The following is a 17,647-nucleotide window of genomic DNA, read 5'->3' on the forward strand; positions in this document are numbered from 1 at the left end:
GTCAGAGCCATACGCTTTTGTTTTGCATCTAAGTCCGGCTAATTTCTCTCTGAAGTATAGCACACTTTTTTTTTCTTTTTGGACAAGACAGTATGGTAGATAAGAAGACATTTTTATTACATTTGAACATACAAAGGCAGCGACACATTATCAGTTGTTTTAGTCCCCCGCCCCTCATCACAGCTGGGATACGCTCTCCACGGAGTCTTCCTTACTCTGCCCCGACCCCCCGTCCACATCTTCAGCCAGAACGCTCTTGTACAGGCCCGCCAAGGACTTCTTGGACCGGCCCTTCATCATGAGACCCACAAAGAAGTAAAGAACCGGGTTGACGCAGCTGTTGAAGTAGGCCACGCCCTTGGCGGGGTAAAGCCATTTTTTGGCCACCAAGTTTTTGCTGTCCAGCATCCGGAGCATCAGCAGGCCGTGGTATGGAGCCCAGCACAGGAAGAAGGCAATCACCAGCAGGGCCAGAACCCGGAGGGGGCGCGCCTTACCCAACAACCGGGTCCGGCGGATGCCCACCCCGGCCAAAATGTAGCAGGCCAGGATGACCATAAAGGGCAGCAGGAAGCCGCACAGGAAGCGGATGAAGTAGAGCGCCAACCTGGCGTCAGGGTCCTTGATCTCCTCGATCGTGCACTTGGTCAGGTTCTTGGTCGACAGGAAGATTTGGCGGTAGAAGAAATAAGGGGTGCTGAAAACCAAGGCTGCTGCCCACACGCACACGGCCACCACCCGGGCGTGACCCACAGTGCGGTGGCGCCGGGTGAACACCGGGAACCAAATGCAAATGGCCCGGTCCAGGCTGATGACAGCCAACATGAAGACGGAGCAAAACATGTTGGCGTACTTGAAGTAGCCGTTGAACTTGCAGATGAACAAGCCGAAGGGCCAGTGGTCCAAGAAGAGCTTCTTGACCAGGGAGAAGATTCGGGTGAAGCAGAAGATTACATCCGCCACGGCCAGGTTGACCAACCACACGTTGAGGACGTTTTTCTGAGGAGCAGGAAGCCTCAAATAAGACATTCTGCTCGGGATCTTGTCACAAATCCATTCCCAATATTAACGCGACAGTAGTAAAAGAAAGCAAACTTAGATAGAAAACCTTGAGCTTGAATCCCGCCACCCAGATCACAATAGAGTTGCCCGGAATTCCAAGCAGGATGGTGAACGCGCCGAGGACGATGGAGAGCGTATCCATGTCGCCGCCTTTACTCGCCTTGACCGCCGGGATGCTGAGGGAGGTGTTGAGGGAGAGCATCTTGGGACCTGAGGAAGACATGGAGGTCATGTGGGGGAGGACTTTGAGTTTCCCAAGTCTACTTGTCACCTCCGATAAGTCATCGAGACACGTTGAGTGACGGCCGTGTTCATCATCTCTCCCCCCGTTGTTTCCATCACGTAGCTCCGCCCCTACTCATTCGCAAAAAGACACCCCCGCTCTTGTCTCATTTCATCCAGGCAAAGTTGTAACTTCCTCATTCTCCCTTCTCACACTCCTCCGGAATCGCAGAAAATTGCTCTTGAGAAATAATCGCTGATGCTTCACACGTTATAAGTGAAATTTAACAATGGCAATTGAGAGAGCAAAAATCTAAAAATATCACAGGTCACTTGATTAGGTACTTAATCTAACACGATCCAGTCACACCTATGGACAATTTGATTGTGTACCTAATAAAGTGGCACAATTTCACCCAGCACATTATGCAATGTGTAAGAAGTGTTGTCGGAAAAACTTTGAAACACAGATGTAAGCATAAATAGAACCGAATTAGCTATTATTAGTCCTGCAAAGGGAAAATCCCGAATCCAAAAATGTCAACGTACATGTTTACATCAGCCACACGCGGCCCCGCTACATAAATAATGAAGTATCCGAATGTGTCAGCAGCTCTGTATCAAAAAATAAACTATAGCAAAAAAAAAATTAAACATGAATCATGTCAATGCTATACTTCATAATATATGTCAGTGTAAACAAATGCAGCAATAGTTAACCACATTAACTTGGATGTGACATTGGTAGGAAGGGCCAATGCAACAAGTTGTGAAAAATCTTCAAATTATAAGTGTGAAAAAATTCCCACTTACTTGTTAAACGGGAGGAATCGGGTCGGCTAGCTGCTCAAGAGTGCCGAGACCAAGTGAAGACACACACTTTAATACTTCCCCTTTTGTGGCATGAATGATACATGCACACACACACACACACACACACACACACACACACACACACACACACACTGTAGTCAGCAGCATAAATAAATTTACAAAGCAAATGACGGAGCTTTTCCCCAGCAGCTAAAGCGACGCTCGGTACAGTTGGAGTTTTTGCTGAAATGAAAAAATGTACACAACTACCATGTCAGATTGAAGTGACGTCTTGCCAGCTTGTGTCATGTTTGTAAAGTTGTTTTGGGAAAAAAAAGATACTAATATCGAGTTTGTTCCGCAGACACGTTTGTGACCGAGAATAAAACGGAAGCTAATTGGAGGTGTTTGAGTGTGCGATGATGATCAGATAAAACTCTCAACTAAAAGGTGACATTTTGGTTTCCTGTGAAGTTTCTTTTTTTTTTTTTTTTAATATTGTTCACTTCCCTTGCTATTGACATGAATATGCCAAAATTAATCACTTAACTTTGTCTCGGAAACTTTGAGTTATGTTAATGAGCCCAACTGTGACGTCACAATTCGACATAATCCAGGACAGCTAGTTGATCAGAAACAGGGAGTTCACCTGGTTGTTTAATTTCACACTTGACGGGTGAGCAGATGCACAACTTTTTGCATACAAGACATTTATAAAAAAAAAAAAGGAGCCCCCTTAAATTGACACAAAATACTCCAATCCACTAGAGGGCAGTAATGTGCATCACAATGCAGTTAAATGCAGTTTCAAAAGTCCAGTAAGATTTCAAGTGCTTTTTGATCACTTTGTCACTTCTGTTACAGTATGATACAAACAAACCATATATATATAAAAAATTATATAATTTTAACTTCTTGCCAACATAAAAAGTCTAGAAAATACTGCATATGGTAGTGCCTGTGAAGTTGCATGTGCCTTTAAGAGGCGGGTGGCGTGTGACGTCAGCAAGTCCGCATGCAAGCGCTGAGGTGTGAGCTGGGGTCAACAGCAGCTTGTGTGCGCGTGAGCATAAATAATGAAAAAATAAAAATTGCGGTTAACCGAAAATGCAATATAGTAGGGTGCTAACGATAAACCACGTGTTGGGAAAAAACTTTTTTTGTCCCTCTTGGGCTAGTTATATTTTAATTGCATGCATACATAGAAAAGTGCACAAAGAGCAGCAGCATGCAGAGATTTTTATTTTTAGGCCAAATTGTGTAGCCCCACCCCTATATCGAATCCCAAATATAATCTACAGAATATATGCCGTAGTGGTTGTTTTGAGTTCACTTGGCGTTGCTGTTCTCCCCAACACACTTGTGCTTCTTGACCTGGAACTTGAAGGGGAAGCGCTTGTCGCACACGGTGCAGCTGAAGGGTTTCTCTCCCGTGTGTCGCCGCTTGTGCTTGCCCAGCGTGGAGCTGTCGCTGAAGCTGGTGTTGCAGATGGAGCAGGTGAAGGGTTTCTCTCCGGTGTGCGTCCTCGTGTGTTTGATCAGATCGCCGTTGGAGTAGAAGCGCTTGCCGCAAAACAGGCACGAGAAGGGTTTCACGCCCGTGTGAATGTGCGAGTGTTTGACTAAATGCGAACGGTGGAAGAAGCGCTTGCCGCAAACGGGGCAGCTGAATGGTTTTTCTCCCGTGTGGATTCTGGTGTGGGAGCGCAAGCGGTCCCTGGTGGCAAACATTTTGGTGCAGATGGTGCAGTGGAAGGGTTTGTCCCCCGTGTGGACGCTTAAGTGGCGGGACAAGTGGACGCGTTGGTTGAAGGTTTTGCAGCAAAACGGGCAGATGAATGGTTTCCCGCTCGGGTGCCGCTCACGCCGCGTGCAGTTCAAACCGGACAATGTGCTTCCGGCTGTCGTCACGTCGCCGGGAGCTGCGGTCTTGGGGTCAGGAAGGGCCGACGCAGCTCGCTGCGACCGTGTAACCCGAGCCACACGGCTGTGAGGTTGCACTCCTACGAGGGGCTCCACAGTGGCACCGGCCTCGCCCTTGTCCTCAGGCGACTGGGTCTCCTCGTCGTCTTCACTCTTGACAATGATGCTAGTCACCTGGAACTCCACGCCGTCGGTCGTCTCCTCCGGTTGCTTGGCTTCATGACTGCCGCACACGTCCTCCTGCGCCTCCACTTTGATGTGGGTTGGCTCGAGCTCCTTCAGCTCCATTGTGGAGCTCTACTTCTGCTGCCGGGCAGCAAGATCTAACAGACATGAGAAAACAAAAGGGTTGACTTTTATGTTGACTGATTTGTCTCAATGCATTGGATCAATTGCAAAGGGCTATTTTGCCAAATTACATCGCAGTAGTCAAGTCAAGTTTATTTGTATAGGATCGGACGAATCTTAGCAATATTACGAAGGTGAAAAAACGCAATTCTGGTTATATTCTTAATGTGCTTTTGAAAGGAGAGCGTTTGGTTAAATATTACCCCGAGATTAGTTACAGTATCGCTCTGAGTGATAGTACGGTTATAATGGTTAACTTAAATAAGTGTTGATAACGAGTTGGACCAATTGTCAACATCTCAGTTTTATCTGGGTTAAGACGAAGGAAGTTGAGAGACATCCATTGCTTGACCTCCGCAAGGCACGCCTCAAGATTACAACAGTCCCGCGGATCTGTCATCAATAACGGCATATATAATTGGGTGTCATCCGCGTAACATTGAAAACTAATATTATATTTACGTATTATGTCCCCAAGCGGAATCATATAAATATTAAATAGAATTGGTACACGTACACAAACACTGTGTTGATTGTAAAAAGAAACATGTACTTGCGCAATCTGAATATCGCCCCGCCCTCAAGTCAGGGATCAACTGATGAAGTCGAACTTGATATCTGCCCACATATCTCCTCAACGGCCGTATTAAGTCGCTGATGCACCAAAGCTCTCAGCATTTGAACTTTACACATTTTCAACGCGGTGCTACTGTTGGCTGTCTTTCTTTTCAGCATGCATTGCTAACTTCCGCAGCTCTTTGTTTGCAGCTATTCAGCTAAAGCTAATTCATACAACGTCGAGGCCGCCGCGGAGCGACACAGAGGAGATGCGGTGCTTTTGCGTCTGTTAAATGTCACACGTGTAGTGAAAGGACAGCCATCGTGGTGATAAAAAGTGAGGGGAAACACAGTTTAACACTCACGCTGGCTCTGTTTAGCGACGTGATGCTAACTTCCGGCCTTTTCTTCTTCTATTCTACCATTCCGTCAACCGCGTCAATCCTCTTAACGTTACTGCCGTCTTCTGGACGTAGTGGGTTACTACATACAATTGTTCCAGTGATTAATGGTACGTAAGAGGAGCCAAACAGTATACTCAAGTAACACTATTATTATAACTCAAATAAATGTTAAAAGAAGTTCTCCAATTATTGAGTAATAGTAAATCATTTTCAAATAACTGTTATAGGAACAACTGATTTACAATATTATTACCCCCCAAAAATTAAGAAATATTTATAAAATAACATTACGGTCAAGCCACAAGAAATCATCTTTACCAATTTTGCTAACAGGTTGTCACAGTCAGCTCCTTTCCCTGCACCTTTTCTCTTGGCCTTCAAAACGACTGCTCTCATTGAGGTTTTTCCCACAGCTAAAGAGCTTGTAGTAGTACACAGGAAAATCCCCTCATGTCAGCATCATGCATGACATGGGTCCACCCACGCCGAAGCTTAGCGCTGTGTGTGCTCGCCAGTCCATCTGTCAGCCTTCATCCTGCGTTTGCTCAAAGCCAGTCAAGTTACCTACGTAAACTCGCATTCTCATTCGATGTCATTTACAGTATTTTACATCACAACCCAGACTAAACTACGAGAACTGTTGAACTTTATTTTGTGGGTAATCATAAGTACTTAATAATAGGCACTAGTCATTTAAACAGGGGTGTGCAAATTTATTATAGAGTCTATAACTCAGTCAAACTCATTTTTTTTCGCGGGCCGCATTGTAGTCATAGCTTCTTTCGGAGGGCCCTTATGACTGTCAACCCAAATAAATAATATTATATACAGTAAAAGCTACAAAACAAACTGACAAATAACTCGTTTTCAAATCAGATGAGTAAAAACTGGTCAAATATTTAAAAAATTAAGAGATTAAAAGTGAAGACAATTTGCAATTCTAGTAATGAAACACGAATTCGATGCACAATTTGTCTTCGCCGGCCATATAAAATGATGTGGCGGGCCGTATCTGGCCCCCGGGCCTTGAGTTTGACACCTGTCTAGACTATACCTGATGTATTTCGACACACAAAACATGGAAATTAAAAAAAAACATTCAAATTAGATTAAAAAGCGTAAATAACGAGTTAAAAAGAATCATTTGTATTACTCATTCAACTACCATCGCGTTTTAAAATAAACAAATAAATAAATAAAAACGCAGCTGGTCACGTGACTGGGATGAGCCAGATTAGATTTAAGGGACTCTCTCGTTCTTTCCTCTCACTGGAGCAGGAGAAGAACATCTCGCACGACATAGGTTCGATGTGACAACAAGCTGCACTTATTGTTTTATTGTCATATTTTATTTTAACATACAAGCGGAGCTAAACGGCGTTTCCCCCCCTGACAGCCTTCATGTAAATTTGCGCTCGTTTCGGTTTCCCATTTGAGAATGATTTCGCCGTGGGACCGCTGGTACTCGACGAGTTGCTGCCTCTGCTGCCATGTCCGGACGGGCACCATTATTCTGGGTATTTGGTACATGGTAAGGACTTCGATTGAAGCAATCACGCCGACTTTATCGATAGCATTGTCAGGTTGGATGCGCGTCACATGCCGATGCATTTGAACTAGCTTGCGACGATGTTGAACCTCGGATGTTTCTCACCTTAAAATAATGTTTGCACTTCCTTATCTCGTCGTGATTTACATTTATAAACATTGTTCAACGTTTTTAAGAAACATTACAGTGACGCCAACAAATCGGCTCAAGTGTTGGGACCAATCTCTCAAAACAATCTGGCTTTATTAGGATAAATCTGCCCAGTTTGCTGAAAGGAACACTGGCGTTTTATTCTTGGGGTGATTTAAAAACTTTATCACCATTATGACATATACCCTATTCAAGTCATTGAAAAAAAATCTTGTCAAGAGACGGGGAATAAAAGAAACATTTGATATTATCTGGTTGCGCAAGTGTGCACACCCTCTTCCAGTATGGGATGTGATGTGACTACAAAAAAGTCAGGAAAAGCCTTCTAGAACATCAACATTGGATTCAATCCGAGGCTCTTTAAAAGGTGGCGAGTGTCCATTTAACATGATTTTGAATGGGTTCATTCATTCTGAACACATGTTTTGACATCAAGTGACTCGCTAGTGTAATATTGGACAAAAGTGTGCCAGTTTTCATTTATATGTTGTATAATGGCTATCAGCTGTTTTGCACTGTTTACCCTTCATGTGCACTTTGGTTAAATTTAGCATTGCTGCTTTTGGACTAACCTGAGCTTTTAAACATAGTAGCGCACCTCCTAAGCCTGCTAAATCCCCGCCTGGGCTTTTGTAAGTGTTTACGCTATATCCCCATCCCCCCCCGTCTGCATACTGTTTTCGTCTGGACTAACATGTCACAATAGCATTTTTAAAAACCATGGTGTATTTTTTTTGAAACTGTCACATTCCTCACAAAAGTTAAGGATGTTAAAAATCGTTATTTTCTTCTCCTTCGCAGCTCATCAACGCAGTTGTGCTACTCATCTTGTTATCGGCCCTCAATGACCCCGTGCAGTATCGCTACCACCTCACCAGCTCCGAGCTGGGCACCGACGTCGATGTCATGGACGACGCTAGTGAGTGCAAACATAAACACAATCTCGGTCTGTAGTTTTCATCTCAGTGTGTCACATCTTGGTAACATTTAACAAATCCCCTTGTGGGATCAGTCGATGGATTGGTGAGTCATTCAAGATGGACGCCGTAATCCAGCGTGGAACGAGATGCTGCTTTTTAATCAGACGCCATATTAGCGCATGCGTGTGGCCTTGCGTCGGCCTGAGGGGACGTTCAGCCACTCTGAGGCACATCAGCTGTGTCCGAGCTGACAGTGCCATTCCGGGGCAATCATAAAAAATAAACCGCCACCAGCGCTTCGGGGGGTAAAATGTCTTTAGCTTTAGCGCTGGAAAACACAAACAAGATGAGTCATTTTAATTAATGAAAAATGAGAGCACCCTGGCAGAAAGAAAGCTCGCTGACCAGAATCAAAGGATTAGCCTCTGTGCATTTTTATTTTTGCGTTTTTTGGTTGACCTTTTAAAGACATTCAGTCCAATATCCGCTCTGTCAAAATATTTTTATTAGGCGGCTATTGATTGCGTTGCAACTATCAATGCACCTCTGGATGAACCCGGAAAATCCAATTTGATTGCGAGATTACAGTGAGTTCAGATTCCACCAGTCGATATCGTTAACTTGTTAACAGCTCATGAGCAGACAGGATTTAACTCAATCTTGTTTTTGTTTTTTTCTGCAGATATCTGCATAGCAACAGCAATCTCCCTCCTCATGATTCTCATATGTGGAATGGCAACATATGGCGCTTACAAGGTGAGCCCACATTCAATTTTACCAAAATATTCGACTCATTTGAAATTCCCGCCTCATCCCGCACAGCAACACGCCGCTTGGATCATTCCTTTCTTCTGCTACCAAATTTTCGACTTTGCCCTTAACACCCTGGTGGCTGTCAGCGTGCTGGTGTACCCCAGCACGGTGCAGGACTACCTCCAACAACTGGTGAGGCAAATTCATCACATTCCAGAAGACTCTTTCTTAATCTTTTTTTTTTTCTTCTCCCTATCCTTGCAGCCGGGAACCTTCCCTTACAAAGAGGACATCATGTCCACCAATAATATGTGCCTAGTTATCGCAGTCCTCCTCTTCATTGGCGGCATCCTCTCCTTCAAGGTAACATTTACATTGAAACTCTCCGGACACTCGATTGAAGAAGGATCGCATTCCTTTTCCTCACTTTTCAGAATGCGCAGATGGTTCGGGGGTTTAAAATTGGAGCGGTTCACCGCTTTAACGCTGGCGTGGGTGCGAGCCCAGCACGCTACTCGGTCTTTTCACACACCGACACAATGAACCTGCTGTTAGCCTGCCAAGTCCCACCGACAACTGAAGGAGCGCAGCAAGAAAACAGATGCTTAGCAAGCAAAAAAATAGAAAGTCATTTACATATAAGCCGAAATCAGTATTCTTAGAAAAAATAACGGGATGCTTTGTAGCTAAGTCCATTCATTTGTGTCTCCAGGCCTACCTAATCGGTTGCGTGTGGAACTGCTACAGATACGTAAGCGGCCGAGGCACCACTGAGGTCCTCGTCTATGTCACCACTAACGACACCACGGTGAGTCCTCAAACCCATTTCCTCTCATTACAACCAAAAACAAAAGGGCTTAGAAGACATCCCTGTGGGACACCTGTATAAATTTAATATCATTTTAACACCTTTTTGGTTTATTTTTTAAATGTGTAGTTTGCCCTGGTGTTTTGTGAGGCTCTCCGCGTAAATTGAAATTGGATTGGCGTGGTTGTCAGATTAGAGATACGGTATCCGCCGTGCAGAGTACACTTTGTGCGTCCGTCGGGTCCTCTCGTAAGGCTTTAAGCACGGTCACACTTTCCATCTGCCTGTCTGCGCTAATCCCCCCCAACACTGATACATAAGACATTAATCTGCGCTCGCTTCGCTGTCGTCACCAAGCTCATCATCGCCGTCGTTCGTCTCATGCTCGGTCGTACAATAGCGGGCGAGGCGGCGTGAAAGCCATGAATCTTAAAAGCGCTCCTTTCATCGCCATTGCAAAAAGCAGCGGCGGTAAATGTTTGAGTGCATGCTTTTATATACGAAATGTCATTTTGCACACGCAGCCTCCGCGTCCTCTTTATGTGTCCTCTGTTGTCGTGGACACGTTACATAAGCGTCTGCCTGTCCGCTTCATTTCAAATCCCCGGCCGTGATGGGTTCGCAAGGCCTTCCCCCAGCTGATGCCTCACAATCGCATCCCCTCGGAGCACATTTCTCCCGCTCGCCTGAATTAGCAACGGCAGCAATTGTGCATTCCTGCAGCCTGTGTGCATAGAAGAGAATTTAAAGAATGGAGATTGTTGCTTTTCCTTGACATCCATACAACACAGCGCCCCCTTTCTCTAATTTTGTGTTCTGCGCTCTGTTTAGGTTTTGCTTCCACCCTACGAGGAAGTGGTCGCCATACCGCCTAAGGAGCCCCCCCCTCCCCAGTACGTGAAGGCTTGAGCCCAGCCCGTCCAGTCTCTTATAACCCCCCTTACAACCTCCATCGGTAGGCGTAGATGAGTCTCGGACGTGGATTCTTGACATTTCCGTTAGTTTAGAGACGGTCTTTCTGTCACCGTGACGTCTGCTCCTCCGCACGGACATGCACTTTGAGTCGGCCGCCAACTGTTAGCCCTTCGATACTGTGAATCTCCCTCGTGTTTTTGTCTTGAGTGAGGAGCAAGAGCACTTTTGCATCCCCCTCCCTCTTTGAATGTAACGACGGGGTATTTTTGTATGATTTTTTTTTTTTTTTTTGTATAACTGTAAGGAGAGGGGGGGGAGGTTGGTGGTCATCCCCGCGAGGAAATCACAAGTCTTCTAAAAGTCTTCCTTTAAATGTGCGCGTCCATCTCTAAGAGGATATCCACGCAAACCGCGACATCTTCCTCTTTTGCTCTTGAGGGCATTTTCCTTTCATGACGTAACATGGGGGAGCTCCTTGTGTGTGTATCACTGCCCTTTTTCCAAACAACTGTTGATTTATGTGGTGCATTAGCTTAGCATAATAGCACAAACTGGTAGAGCACATCCATCAAATTAGTAATATCTCATGAACTAAATAGCACCTATGTATTCGAATATAATTTATCTATTTTATGCAGTCTTAGTAGCGACTGATCATCTATTAAGTTTTTTTTAACAACCAATCACTAAAATAGCCAAGACACAAAATGTTGCTCCCTTACGTAAGAGTCCATCAAAATCTAGTACTTTACTAAAACGCGTTGTGTATTGTCATAATATCGACGTATAGTACTGTGTACATAAATGATAACATTTAAAAAGATTAAAAAATAAATACAATTTAGCTTAAAACTCAACCTGCAAGTCTCATTCAAGGGAAATGCAGAGTAACTAGTGGGCGCCTTCATGACCAGTGCTTCTGCACATGCAATCGAGCTCGCACTTTAAAGCGGCAGACATGACATTGCTTGTCGTTGTGACGTCGCGTCCGAAAAAGATGCAGAGCGGTTTGATATTCCAAGTCGGAAGTGTGAAAAACACAAAGATGAAAGCTGGGATGACTGATGCCTCAGTGTGTAATTGTCAGAATCCCTTTGACTGTCCTTTACAATCCAGCAATGTGTCCTCAACCATAATAAATAATCATTTTAAAAATACATGCCATGTAGTCCCATGATTTTATTTAATATGGTCTTGTTTTAAAATAAAAATGACTAAAGCAGTTATGCTATCATTCTAAAAAATTTTTGGGTCATAAATTGAGTTTGCATGCATTTTCACCATTAAAAATACACTGCGCAGTTTTATGGGTCAAGTTGTTACAAGTTGGAGGAATCCGGGTCAGATATGCTGATTGCGTAAAAAAAAAACTACATCACGTGCAAAAATGCAGACAGATTGTGACCCACATGCTCATCCGTCCCGGCAAAGTAGGTGAGCGTCTATCAGTCTTCTATCCAAGGTAATGCCTGACTCCATTTTGAACAGCCACGCGGGATAAATCCCCCACTCATCCCAAAGAGATGTACCCAATGTGTGGCCATGGTTGTAAAAGCACCATTTATTATTATTTCGATCCTGCTGCAACTGAATAAGGTCACCTGTTAATTAGAAACCGCTTAACATTTTGTATTCAATTCTTCAATCCCTTTAAAGAATCCTTGGTCATACCATCTTAAAACAAAATTCCACTTACAGTATAGACTTGGCTATACAATGGCGCCCTCGTGTGGATACCTCAAGTACTTACCACAGTAGTAGTACTGATTTCATATTAAAAATAAAAAAGCCAAAGGCAGATATTGTCAACACCAACTTTATTTATGACAATCAGGGTAATGGGAGGGTGGGGGAGTTTTACTGAGCCTGCTGCTGCTGATCAGGTATGCTCCTGATGATGTCAGAATCGCCTGGGAGGGGAACGAAAGAACAAACAAATAAGCAAAAACTAATTTTCCCTCTCAGTGATGTCCCAAAATAAAATGAGATCCAAGTTTTGAACTCACCGGGGTCGATGATGGCAAGCGTGCACACACGGTAGTATTTGCCACAGGCGGTGCCCAGTTCGATGTTGTTGCCGCTGTAGTGGTGCACGCCGGTCTTGGCCAGCATAGCGTAGTACTCGATCTCGGACTTCCTGTACAAAAAAGAATGAAATGATGTCACTGCATGAATGTTGCTTCCCTCAAATAATTATATAGTCAGGGTAAAAAAAATAACTGCTGAGCCCATTTTATTGGTTGCTAAACAAAACAGCAGCACCTACGCTTAACCATTGTTGTATTCTCAAAACAATTGATACCTTACCTGAGAGCCGGGCAGTTGTTGGCCAGGATGACCAGCTTGGCTTTGCCCTGTCGGATCATCTTCTGGGCCTGCTTATAGCCCAGCACGTACTTGCCACTTTTCATCACCAGCTGGAGTCGGGAGTTGATGGACTCCATCGACTTTTTCTGCATTCGGAAGCAGATTAAAAACAGTCAATGTCTGGCTGCCACAAAAACACGACATAGCTAAACTGTAATTATGCACCAAGTTAGCATTAGCCGCAGCTAACATTTGCCGAGTATTCATCGACTACACAAGGTGGGTCACATTATACCCTTTGGTTAATACATGGCGACAATTTCCACAAGCTTAAACGCGATGTCGTGTTAGCTTGTTAGCTTAGCAGGCCTCGACTACCATTCAACTCCACGTGAAGCGGCTAGCGCGTGCCGAGAGCAAAAGCTGCTTGCCACTCACCGTTTTCTTTGCAGCCACCATTTTTGCGGTTTCAAGTCCGAAGCCGGCCAACCTACGGACGAGATTGAAACAGTAAGAGGTTTCGTTACGTTTTGTGTGTGTGAACAAAGCCCAATCGATCAATTTTGGGTGTTTTTTTTATTAGACAACAACGAGAGATTCTTACGGTGAGTTTACTTCAATATGGCCTCGGAAGGAAAGGAAGGACCAGCATGCTTTGCGGCGTGATGTTGAAGCGCGCATGCGCAGACGACTTCAGCGCATCTGGCAACACTCGTCAGCTGTTTTGACACTAACTTTTTCAGTCTTTTTTTTTTTTTTGCTTAATTTCATCTGTAATACTGTCAAAAGAGCTAAACCTATAATTACCGACAAACTTTAGTTGTAGTTTTAGTGGTGGCATCATTGATGGTGTAGTTGAGTCATTTGGGTCAACTCTGCATTTTGGGCCAAAATTAAATCTTTGGAGTATTCCCCCTCCTTTACACGTACTTATGTCACCACCCAGTGAGGCGGGGCCGCCTCTGCACGCAAGCAACCACTGACCACTTGAATAATGTATTTTTGTTGCCAGCCTCCTGGAAACAGCCTCAGTTACGGTCAACAACAAATCCGACACTGGCTGCACCGGCGTGTCTCGGTAACTCGAGGCCACCACAACAACAACACAGGAACCATCACAAGATGCGTAACTCCGCACGACACTGAAGGGACGAACCCAAATTCCACATTTCTTTTCTTTCCCTTGCAAACTCCGGTGGAGAGCTCAGGATGGGATGTTCCACAAGCTCCCAGACTTCAGCGGTGGACTCGACCAAACCTGGAATTAAACCAAAGGAGAGCAATGGAACCAACACTACAGGTACCAAAATACTTTTAAGACTCAATAGTATCACTTTAAGAATTTCTAAAAATTATAGTAGCAGAATAATAATCATGCAGGACATAATTGCACACAAAGTTTGCTGTGGTGTGACATGACAATCATTGAATCTCTCAATACAACCCGATAACAACAAGATCAGTATCTAATGGTGTATCATTTATGTTGTAGATGGTAATAAAGGTTGGAAAAAAAAAATCAAAAATTGACCAAACGGTTGGACCCCCCCTGGAGAGAGTTTCTTGGTTTCCTCTCCTGTATGTCAATCATTAAAGTCGCCGTGCTGAGAAAACATGGAAACACATAGCAACACACAAACAATCAAGTTAAGGTCATGCGGGTTCACGCCTTGGTCAACGAGTAAAGTAGTAACGACCGGGATTCTCCCTGAATAAAGTTCAGCTGTTCAAGTAGGCTTTTCCTGACGCTACTTCAATTTGTTTAGCTAATAGCTGCAGTTACTTTAATCCAGCTATTTACTATATTTACTTAATTACATTTAGTACAAATATACTTTTGCTCACATTTTTATGATGTAATTTTTTTCAATTTGCGGACACAGTGACGGCCAATGGGAATGCGGACAGCAGGACCGTTCCCGACCAGATGCCGGCAGACTCCTCCGATGTGAAGCCCACTGACGATACGGCGACGGCAACAGCGCAGGAGGAGGAACTGCAGCTGATGGATGCCGAGGCAGATGCCGCTCCTTCCGAGCCTCCGGCAGAGGCACCTCCAGAAAATGGTCAATTGAAATTTAAAAACCAAATTTCAACTAAATCTCTTCTAACGTTGAGTTGTTGTGACGGCCACCCCATTTAGCCTCAGCTCAAGCAGAAGCCACCGATTCGACGGAACCAAAGCAAGAAACAACAGAGACACCAGGTGAGGTCAATTTTTAGTGAAGCTGAACGATTGACTCCAATTCACATTCTGTTCGACCCTCGTTTAGCTTCAAGTGACTGATGAGTCACATCACCCACCAGACTGTACACAAACTTTCATATTGCCAAGATGGAGAAGCTGTGACATCATCACTGTGTGCCTTCCCACACCGCGACAGCACTTAATCCATTTGAGAGAACGTTTTGCATTTATAGCCAAATGCCAAAAATTATGAATCAATATGGATGTTATTACCGTAAAAAGTGAATGTTGGACACTTCAGTGCCCTACTATAGTGGAAAAATAAATATTTTAAATTAAATACAACTTTTTATCCAAAAGAAAACGTTTGCTGCAAGTTGCAACAGCTGTCCCCTATTTCAGCAGTTTACTATTCTTACAGCAGGTCAAACAACCAGTAGATTCCTTTATTATCAAAAGTAATATAAAATAATAAAATTACAATTAATTTCCATTCATTTTCTTTCTCGCTCACTCGCTTTTTTATTTTTTAAACATTTCCGCAACACATGTTAAACATAATTAAGAGTGATTCAAAATATGTAATAAATAACCAAATTCAAAACACTTCTTGGCCATTTTTTTTTTTTATTTGAGATTGTTTTACAGTTGCATGAATGAAAGCCACTTATGGCACAGCGTTACATGACTTTGTTTTAATTGTGTAACTCGTCAAACATTGTACCACAGTCCAAAGAACTGGCAAATTACGTGCTTTCTTCCATTTTGTGGGGTTCTCTGTCATTAGGCCAGTATTGAAAGCGGCTGTACGAGCCTAGAGACAAATTTAGAAATCACAAAATGCATGCAAAAAAAAAAATGGTGGAGCTATAACTTGTTTGCAAGATGGCCGCCTAGTCAGGAGTCGGCAAGAGGACCGACAACCGCCACTGCCTCGATTTCCACCAGGCCACCCTGGAGAGATTGGAAAAAAAATAAAATAATACCCATGCAAACGTACATAAGTGTAAGTGAAGACTGTGTGAATGTCGAGGAATGTAAATGTACTCACACGGGGAAGCGCCGCCACTTGGTAAGCCGCTCTGGCGGGGAAGTTGTTGCTGAAGACTGCAAAAGTGAATTATTGGGATTGATTATCCAACGTAACTACAAGTGCCCCAGGGTGTCAACTCGATCCTTTTTAAGATAAATGAGTTTAAAAATCATAAAAGTGGGTCTCTGCTACACAATACCGATGGAGAGCAGCTATGTTGGAGGTCACGTTACATGGTGACCTCCAGCGTAGCGGTGTCTGCTTACAAACGCAGGGGTGGGCTCACGAGATTCCATTTCACCTATCTGTTGTCTTCTATTCATATAATGAGTGAGGGGGGCCCAAGATAGCAGTCAACCAGCACAATGCACTCATAAACAGTAGTGATAAAAAATAAAAGGACCCAAACAACCCTCATGAAGGATAACAGCATTGACTTACATGTCTTGTACACTTCATTGACGTCGTTAAAGTCATTAATGTTCGCTAGGAGGACGGTTGTCTTCACCACTGAAATGGAATAAATAGGTTTGTTTCATGAGAGAAAAAGTAGTTGTGGTGACAATTGAGATGTTACCATTGGTGTAGTTGCAGCCTGAAGCTTTAAGGATCTCCCCCATGTTAACCAGAGCCTGAGGAATAACATTTATTATTTCCCCCCTATTTAATATATGTACTTCCACTTAAATACAGAGTATGAGTACTTTTGCTACCTCTTAGAGTCCATGCAGCATGTGTACCTGTTTAGTCTGAGCCTGCACTCCTCCCTGGACCAGCTGACCAGAAGCTACATCCATCCCCAGCTGACCAGAGATGTACAAGGTCCGGTCCACCAGCACTGCTTGGCTGAGCAAACATTTTCAAATGTTACATTTCCGAAGAAATCAGCGAAATTGCTGAGAATGGCGACCCCATGTGGATAATAATGGGTTTGCAACTTTCATATACATACATTCTCGTTGCATGGTAAATTATATATTCCTGTATTATATAGCGATTTTTTTTGTATACGTGTAACAAAGTAATTTTATAAATAACTTTCCATTGTGGTTGGAATGTCATTTAGTGTAAATAATTCACAATGACGGTCGGTCTCCGCCCACAAACATCCTGATTGGTCTATAACCCCTACTCCCTTTCGGCACGCGTGCAACGTTCGACAATAAAAACTGAATAATAACAAAACAAAACAACAACAATTATAATATATAAAGGTGTGTGCATTTTACCTGTATATTCCCTGCCTGACTGGAGCTTTGTCCGTGTATGTAATCTGCCTGCGAATTGTCGCCATTCTTTTACGTCACCTGCAGCTCTTCGAAGAGAGTTTGGACTTTGTGGCCTCCGAGTTTCACTTTACAAGCATTATCGGTTAAGTGCAACGACCGTTTGGACACGCCTACCATTATATGCATTCAAAACATTTTTATTTTTTGTTACCTGTAGGGACCGATGGCAGCCGGTGCTTTCGCGGTGTTAATAATCTTTCTGATGAGAGTGGACATCTTTGTTATTCAGGGAATGCAACAGTCTGCTCGTGAGTGGCAGTATGCCCGTAAATATACTTTATTTTGCCCCCAATGATGTCTGACAGGCAGGCCCGCAGGGAGGGCAGTAGGGTCAACTGTGGTGGGTAGGTGTGGGGGGATTAATTGGTGCAATCTTTAAGGATCTCCCCCATGTTGGCCTAACTA

The 17,647-nt window shown here is 43.8% G+C and overlaps 6 protein-coding genes across 10 annotated transcripts; 2 read left to right on the top strand and 4 right to left on the bottom strand.

Annotated features, from left to right (window-relative positions):
• Positions 1–95: 95 nt before the first annotated feature.
• On the bottom strand, positions 96–2,225 carry LOC119130338 (formyl peptide receptor 2-like). 2 transcript variants are annotated; one of them, XM_037264162.1, is made up of 3 exons: positions 2,098–2,225; positions 1,109–1,272; positions 96–999 (listed from the first exon to the last, which is right to left on the bottom strand). In XM_037264162.1, exons 2-3 carry the CDS (start codon positions 1,262–1,264, stop codon positions 178–180), a joined length of 978 nt encoding a protein of 325 aa, XP_037120057.1. In that variant the 5' UTR covers positions 1,265–1,272; positions 2,098–2,225; the 3' UTR covers positions 96–177. The 2 variants fall into 2 exon arrangements, with proteins under 2 accessions (XP_037120057.1, XP_037120058.1); XM_037264163.1 differs by having other exon boundaries at positions 2,094–2,171.
• Positions 2,226–2,642: 417 nt separating this feature from the next.
• On the bottom strand, positions 2,643–5,393 carry LOC119130345 (oocyte zinc finger protein XlCOF19-like). Its single transcript, XM_037264173.1, has 2 exons — positions 5,292–5,393; positions 2,643–4,343 (listed from the first exon to the last, which is right to left on the bottom strand). The coding sequence occupies exon 2, from the start codon at positions 4,306–4,308 to the stop codon at positions 3,427–3,429; it is 882 nt and encodes a 293-aa protein (XP_037120068.1). The 5' UTR covers positions 4,309–4,343; positions 5,292–5,393; the 3' UTR covers positions 2,643–3,426.
• A 1,156-nt stretch (positions 5,394–6,549) lies between these two features.
• laptm4b (lysosomal protein transmembrane 4 beta) lies at positions 6,550–11,582 on the top strand. Of its 2 annotated transcripts, none has more exons than XM_037264207.1 (8): positions 6,550–6,633; positions 6,727–6,861; positions 7,831–7,948; positions 8,632–8,705; positions 8,772–8,894; positions 8,967–9,065; positions 9,415–9,510; positions 10,342–11,582. In XM_037264207.1, the coding sequence occupies exons 2-8, from the start codon at positions 6,769–6,771 to the stop codon at positions 10,417–10,419; spliced, it is 681 nt and encodes a 226-aa protein (XP_037120102.1). In that variant the 5' UTR covers positions 6,550–6,633; positions 6,727–6,768; the 3' UTR covers positions 10,420–11,582. The 2 variants fall into 2 exon arrangements, with proteins under 2 accessions (XP_037120102.1, XP_037120103.1); XM_037264208.1 differs by having other exon boundaries at positions 6,565–6,629.
• A 643-nt stretch (positions 11,583–12,225) lies between these two features.
• rpl30 (ribosomal protein L30) lies at positions 12,226–13,440 on the bottom strand. Its single transcript, XM_037264258.1, has 5 exons — positions 13,337–13,440; positions 13,171–13,222; positions 12,733–12,878; positions 12,432–12,562; positions 12,226–12,335 (listed from the first exon to the last, which is right to left on the bottom strand). Exons 1-5 carry the CDS (start codon positions 13,411–13,413, stop codon positions 12,283–12,285), a joined length of 459 nt encoding a protein of 152 aa, XP_037120153.1. The 5' UTR covers positions 13,414–13,440; the 3' UTR covers positions 12,226–12,282.
• Positions 13,441–13,687: 247 nt separating this feature from the next.
• si:dkey-284p5.3 (uncharacterized protein LOC557830 homolog) lies at positions 13,688–15,767 on the top strand. 2 transcript variants are annotated; one of them, XM_037264278.1, is made up of 4 exons: positions 13,688–14,032; positions 14,610–14,798; positions 14,876–14,938; positions 15,006–15,767. In XM_037264278.1, the coding sequence occupies exons 1-4, from the start codon at positions 13,942–13,944 to the stop codon at positions 15,017–15,019; spliced, it is 357 nt and encodes a 118-aa protein (XP_037120173.1). In that variant the 5' UTR covers positions 13,688–13,941; the 3' UTR covers positions 15,020–15,767. The 2 variants fall into 2 exon arrangements, with proteins under 2 accessions (XP_037120173.1, XP_037120174.1); XM_037264279.1 differs by having other exon boundaries at positions 13,707–14,032; positions 14,616–14,798.
• On the bottom strand, positions 15,531–17,595 carry rida (reactive intermediate imine deaminase A homolog). 2 transcript variants are annotated; one of them, XM_037264266.1, is made up of 6 exons: positions 17,394–17,595; positions 16,694–16,799; positions 16,531–16,585; positions 16,395–16,463; positions 15,972–16,027; positions 15,531–15,874 (listed from the first exon to the last, which is right to left on the bottom strand). In XM_037264266.1, exons 1-6 carry the CDS (start codon positions 17,456–17,458, stop codon positions 15,818–15,820), a joined length of 408 nt encoding a protein of 135 aa, XP_037120161.1. In that variant the 5' UTR covers positions 17,459–17,595; the 3' UTR covers positions 15,531–15,817. The 2 variants fall into 2 exon arrangements, with proteins under 2 accessions (XP_037120161.1, XP_037120162.1); XM_037264267.1 differs by lacking the exon at positions 17,394–17,595 and adding an exon at positions 17,183–17,316.
• Between the last annotated feature and the right edge of the window lie 52 nt (positions 17,596–17,647).

Source organism: Syngnathus acus, chromosome 11 (assembly GCF_901709675.1).
Source record: "Syngnathus acus chromosome 11, fSynAcu1.2, whole genome shotgun sequence".
In the NCBI taxonomy this organism is placed as follows: Eukaryota; Metazoa; Chordata; class Actinopteri; order Syngnathiformes; family Syngnathidae; genus Syngnathus; species Syngnathus acus.

Excerpts from the sequence above, each read along its gene's own strand:
- LOC119130338 (XM_037264162.1), bottom strand. The coding sequence starts at position 1,264 with ATGCTCTCCCTCAACACCTCCCTCAGCATCCCGGCGGTCAAGGCGAGT. Across the intron at positions 1,000-1,108 it reads TGGCGGGATTCAAGCTCAAG|AAAAACGTCCTCAACGTGTG; the intron begins GTTTTCTATCTA and ends CCTGCTCCTCAG.
- LOC119130345 (XM_037264173.1), bottom strand. The coding sequence starts at position 4,308 with ATGGAGCTGAAGGAGCTCGAGCCAACCCACATCAAAGTGGAGGCGCAG.
- laptm4b (XM_037264207.1), top strand. The coding sequence starts at position 6,769 with ATGATTTCGCCGTGGGACCGCTGGTACTCGACGAGTTGCTGCCTCTGC. Across the intron at positions 7,949-8,631 it reads CGATGTCATGGACGACGCTA|ATATCTGCATAGCAACAGCA; the intron begins GTGAGTGCAAAC and ends TTTTTTCTGCAG. Across the intron at positions 8,706-8,771 it reads CAACATATGGCGCTTACAAG|CAACACGCCGCTTGGATCAT; the intron begins GTGAGCCCACAT and ends CATCCCGCACAG.
- rpl30 (XM_037264258.1), bottom strand. The coding sequence starts at position 13,413 with ATGCGCGCTTCAACATCACGCCGCAAAGCATGCTGGTCCTTCCTTTCC. Across the intron at positions 13,223-13,336 it reads CATATTGAAGTAAACTCACC|GTTGGCCGGCTTCGGACTTG; the intron begins GTAAGAATCTCT and ends TCTCGTCCGTAG. Across the intron at positions 12,563-12,732 it reads AACAACTGCCCGGCTCTCAG|GAAGTCCGAGATCGAGTACT; the intron begins GTAAGGTATCAA and ends TTTTTTGTACAG.
- si:dkey-284p5.3 (XM_037264278.1), top strand. The coding sequence starts at position 13,942 with ATGGGATGTTCCACAAGCTCCCAGACTTCAGCGGTGGACTCGACCAAA. Across the intron at positions 14,033-14,609 it reads CAATGGAACCAACACTACAG|ACACAGTGACGGCCAATGGG; the intron begins GTACCAAAATAC and ends TTCAATTTGCGG. Across the intron at positions 14,799-14,875 it reads AGAGGCACCTCCAGAAAATG|CCTCAGCTCAAGCAGAAGCC; the intron begins GTCAATTGAAAT and ends CACCCCATTTAG.
- rida (XM_037264266.1), bottom strand. The coding sequence starts at position 17,458 with ATGTCCACTCTCATCAGAAAGATTATTAACACCGCGAAAGCACCGGCT. Across the intron at positions 16,800-17,393 it reads GCTGCCATCGGTCCCTACAG|CCAAGCAGTGCTGGTGGACC; the intron begins GTAACAAAAAAT and ends ATGTTTGCTCAG. Across the intron at positions 15,875-15,971 it reads AAGTGGCGGCGCTTCCCCGT|GGTGGCCTGGTGGAAATCGA; the intron begins GTGAGTACATTT and ends CAATCTCTCCAG.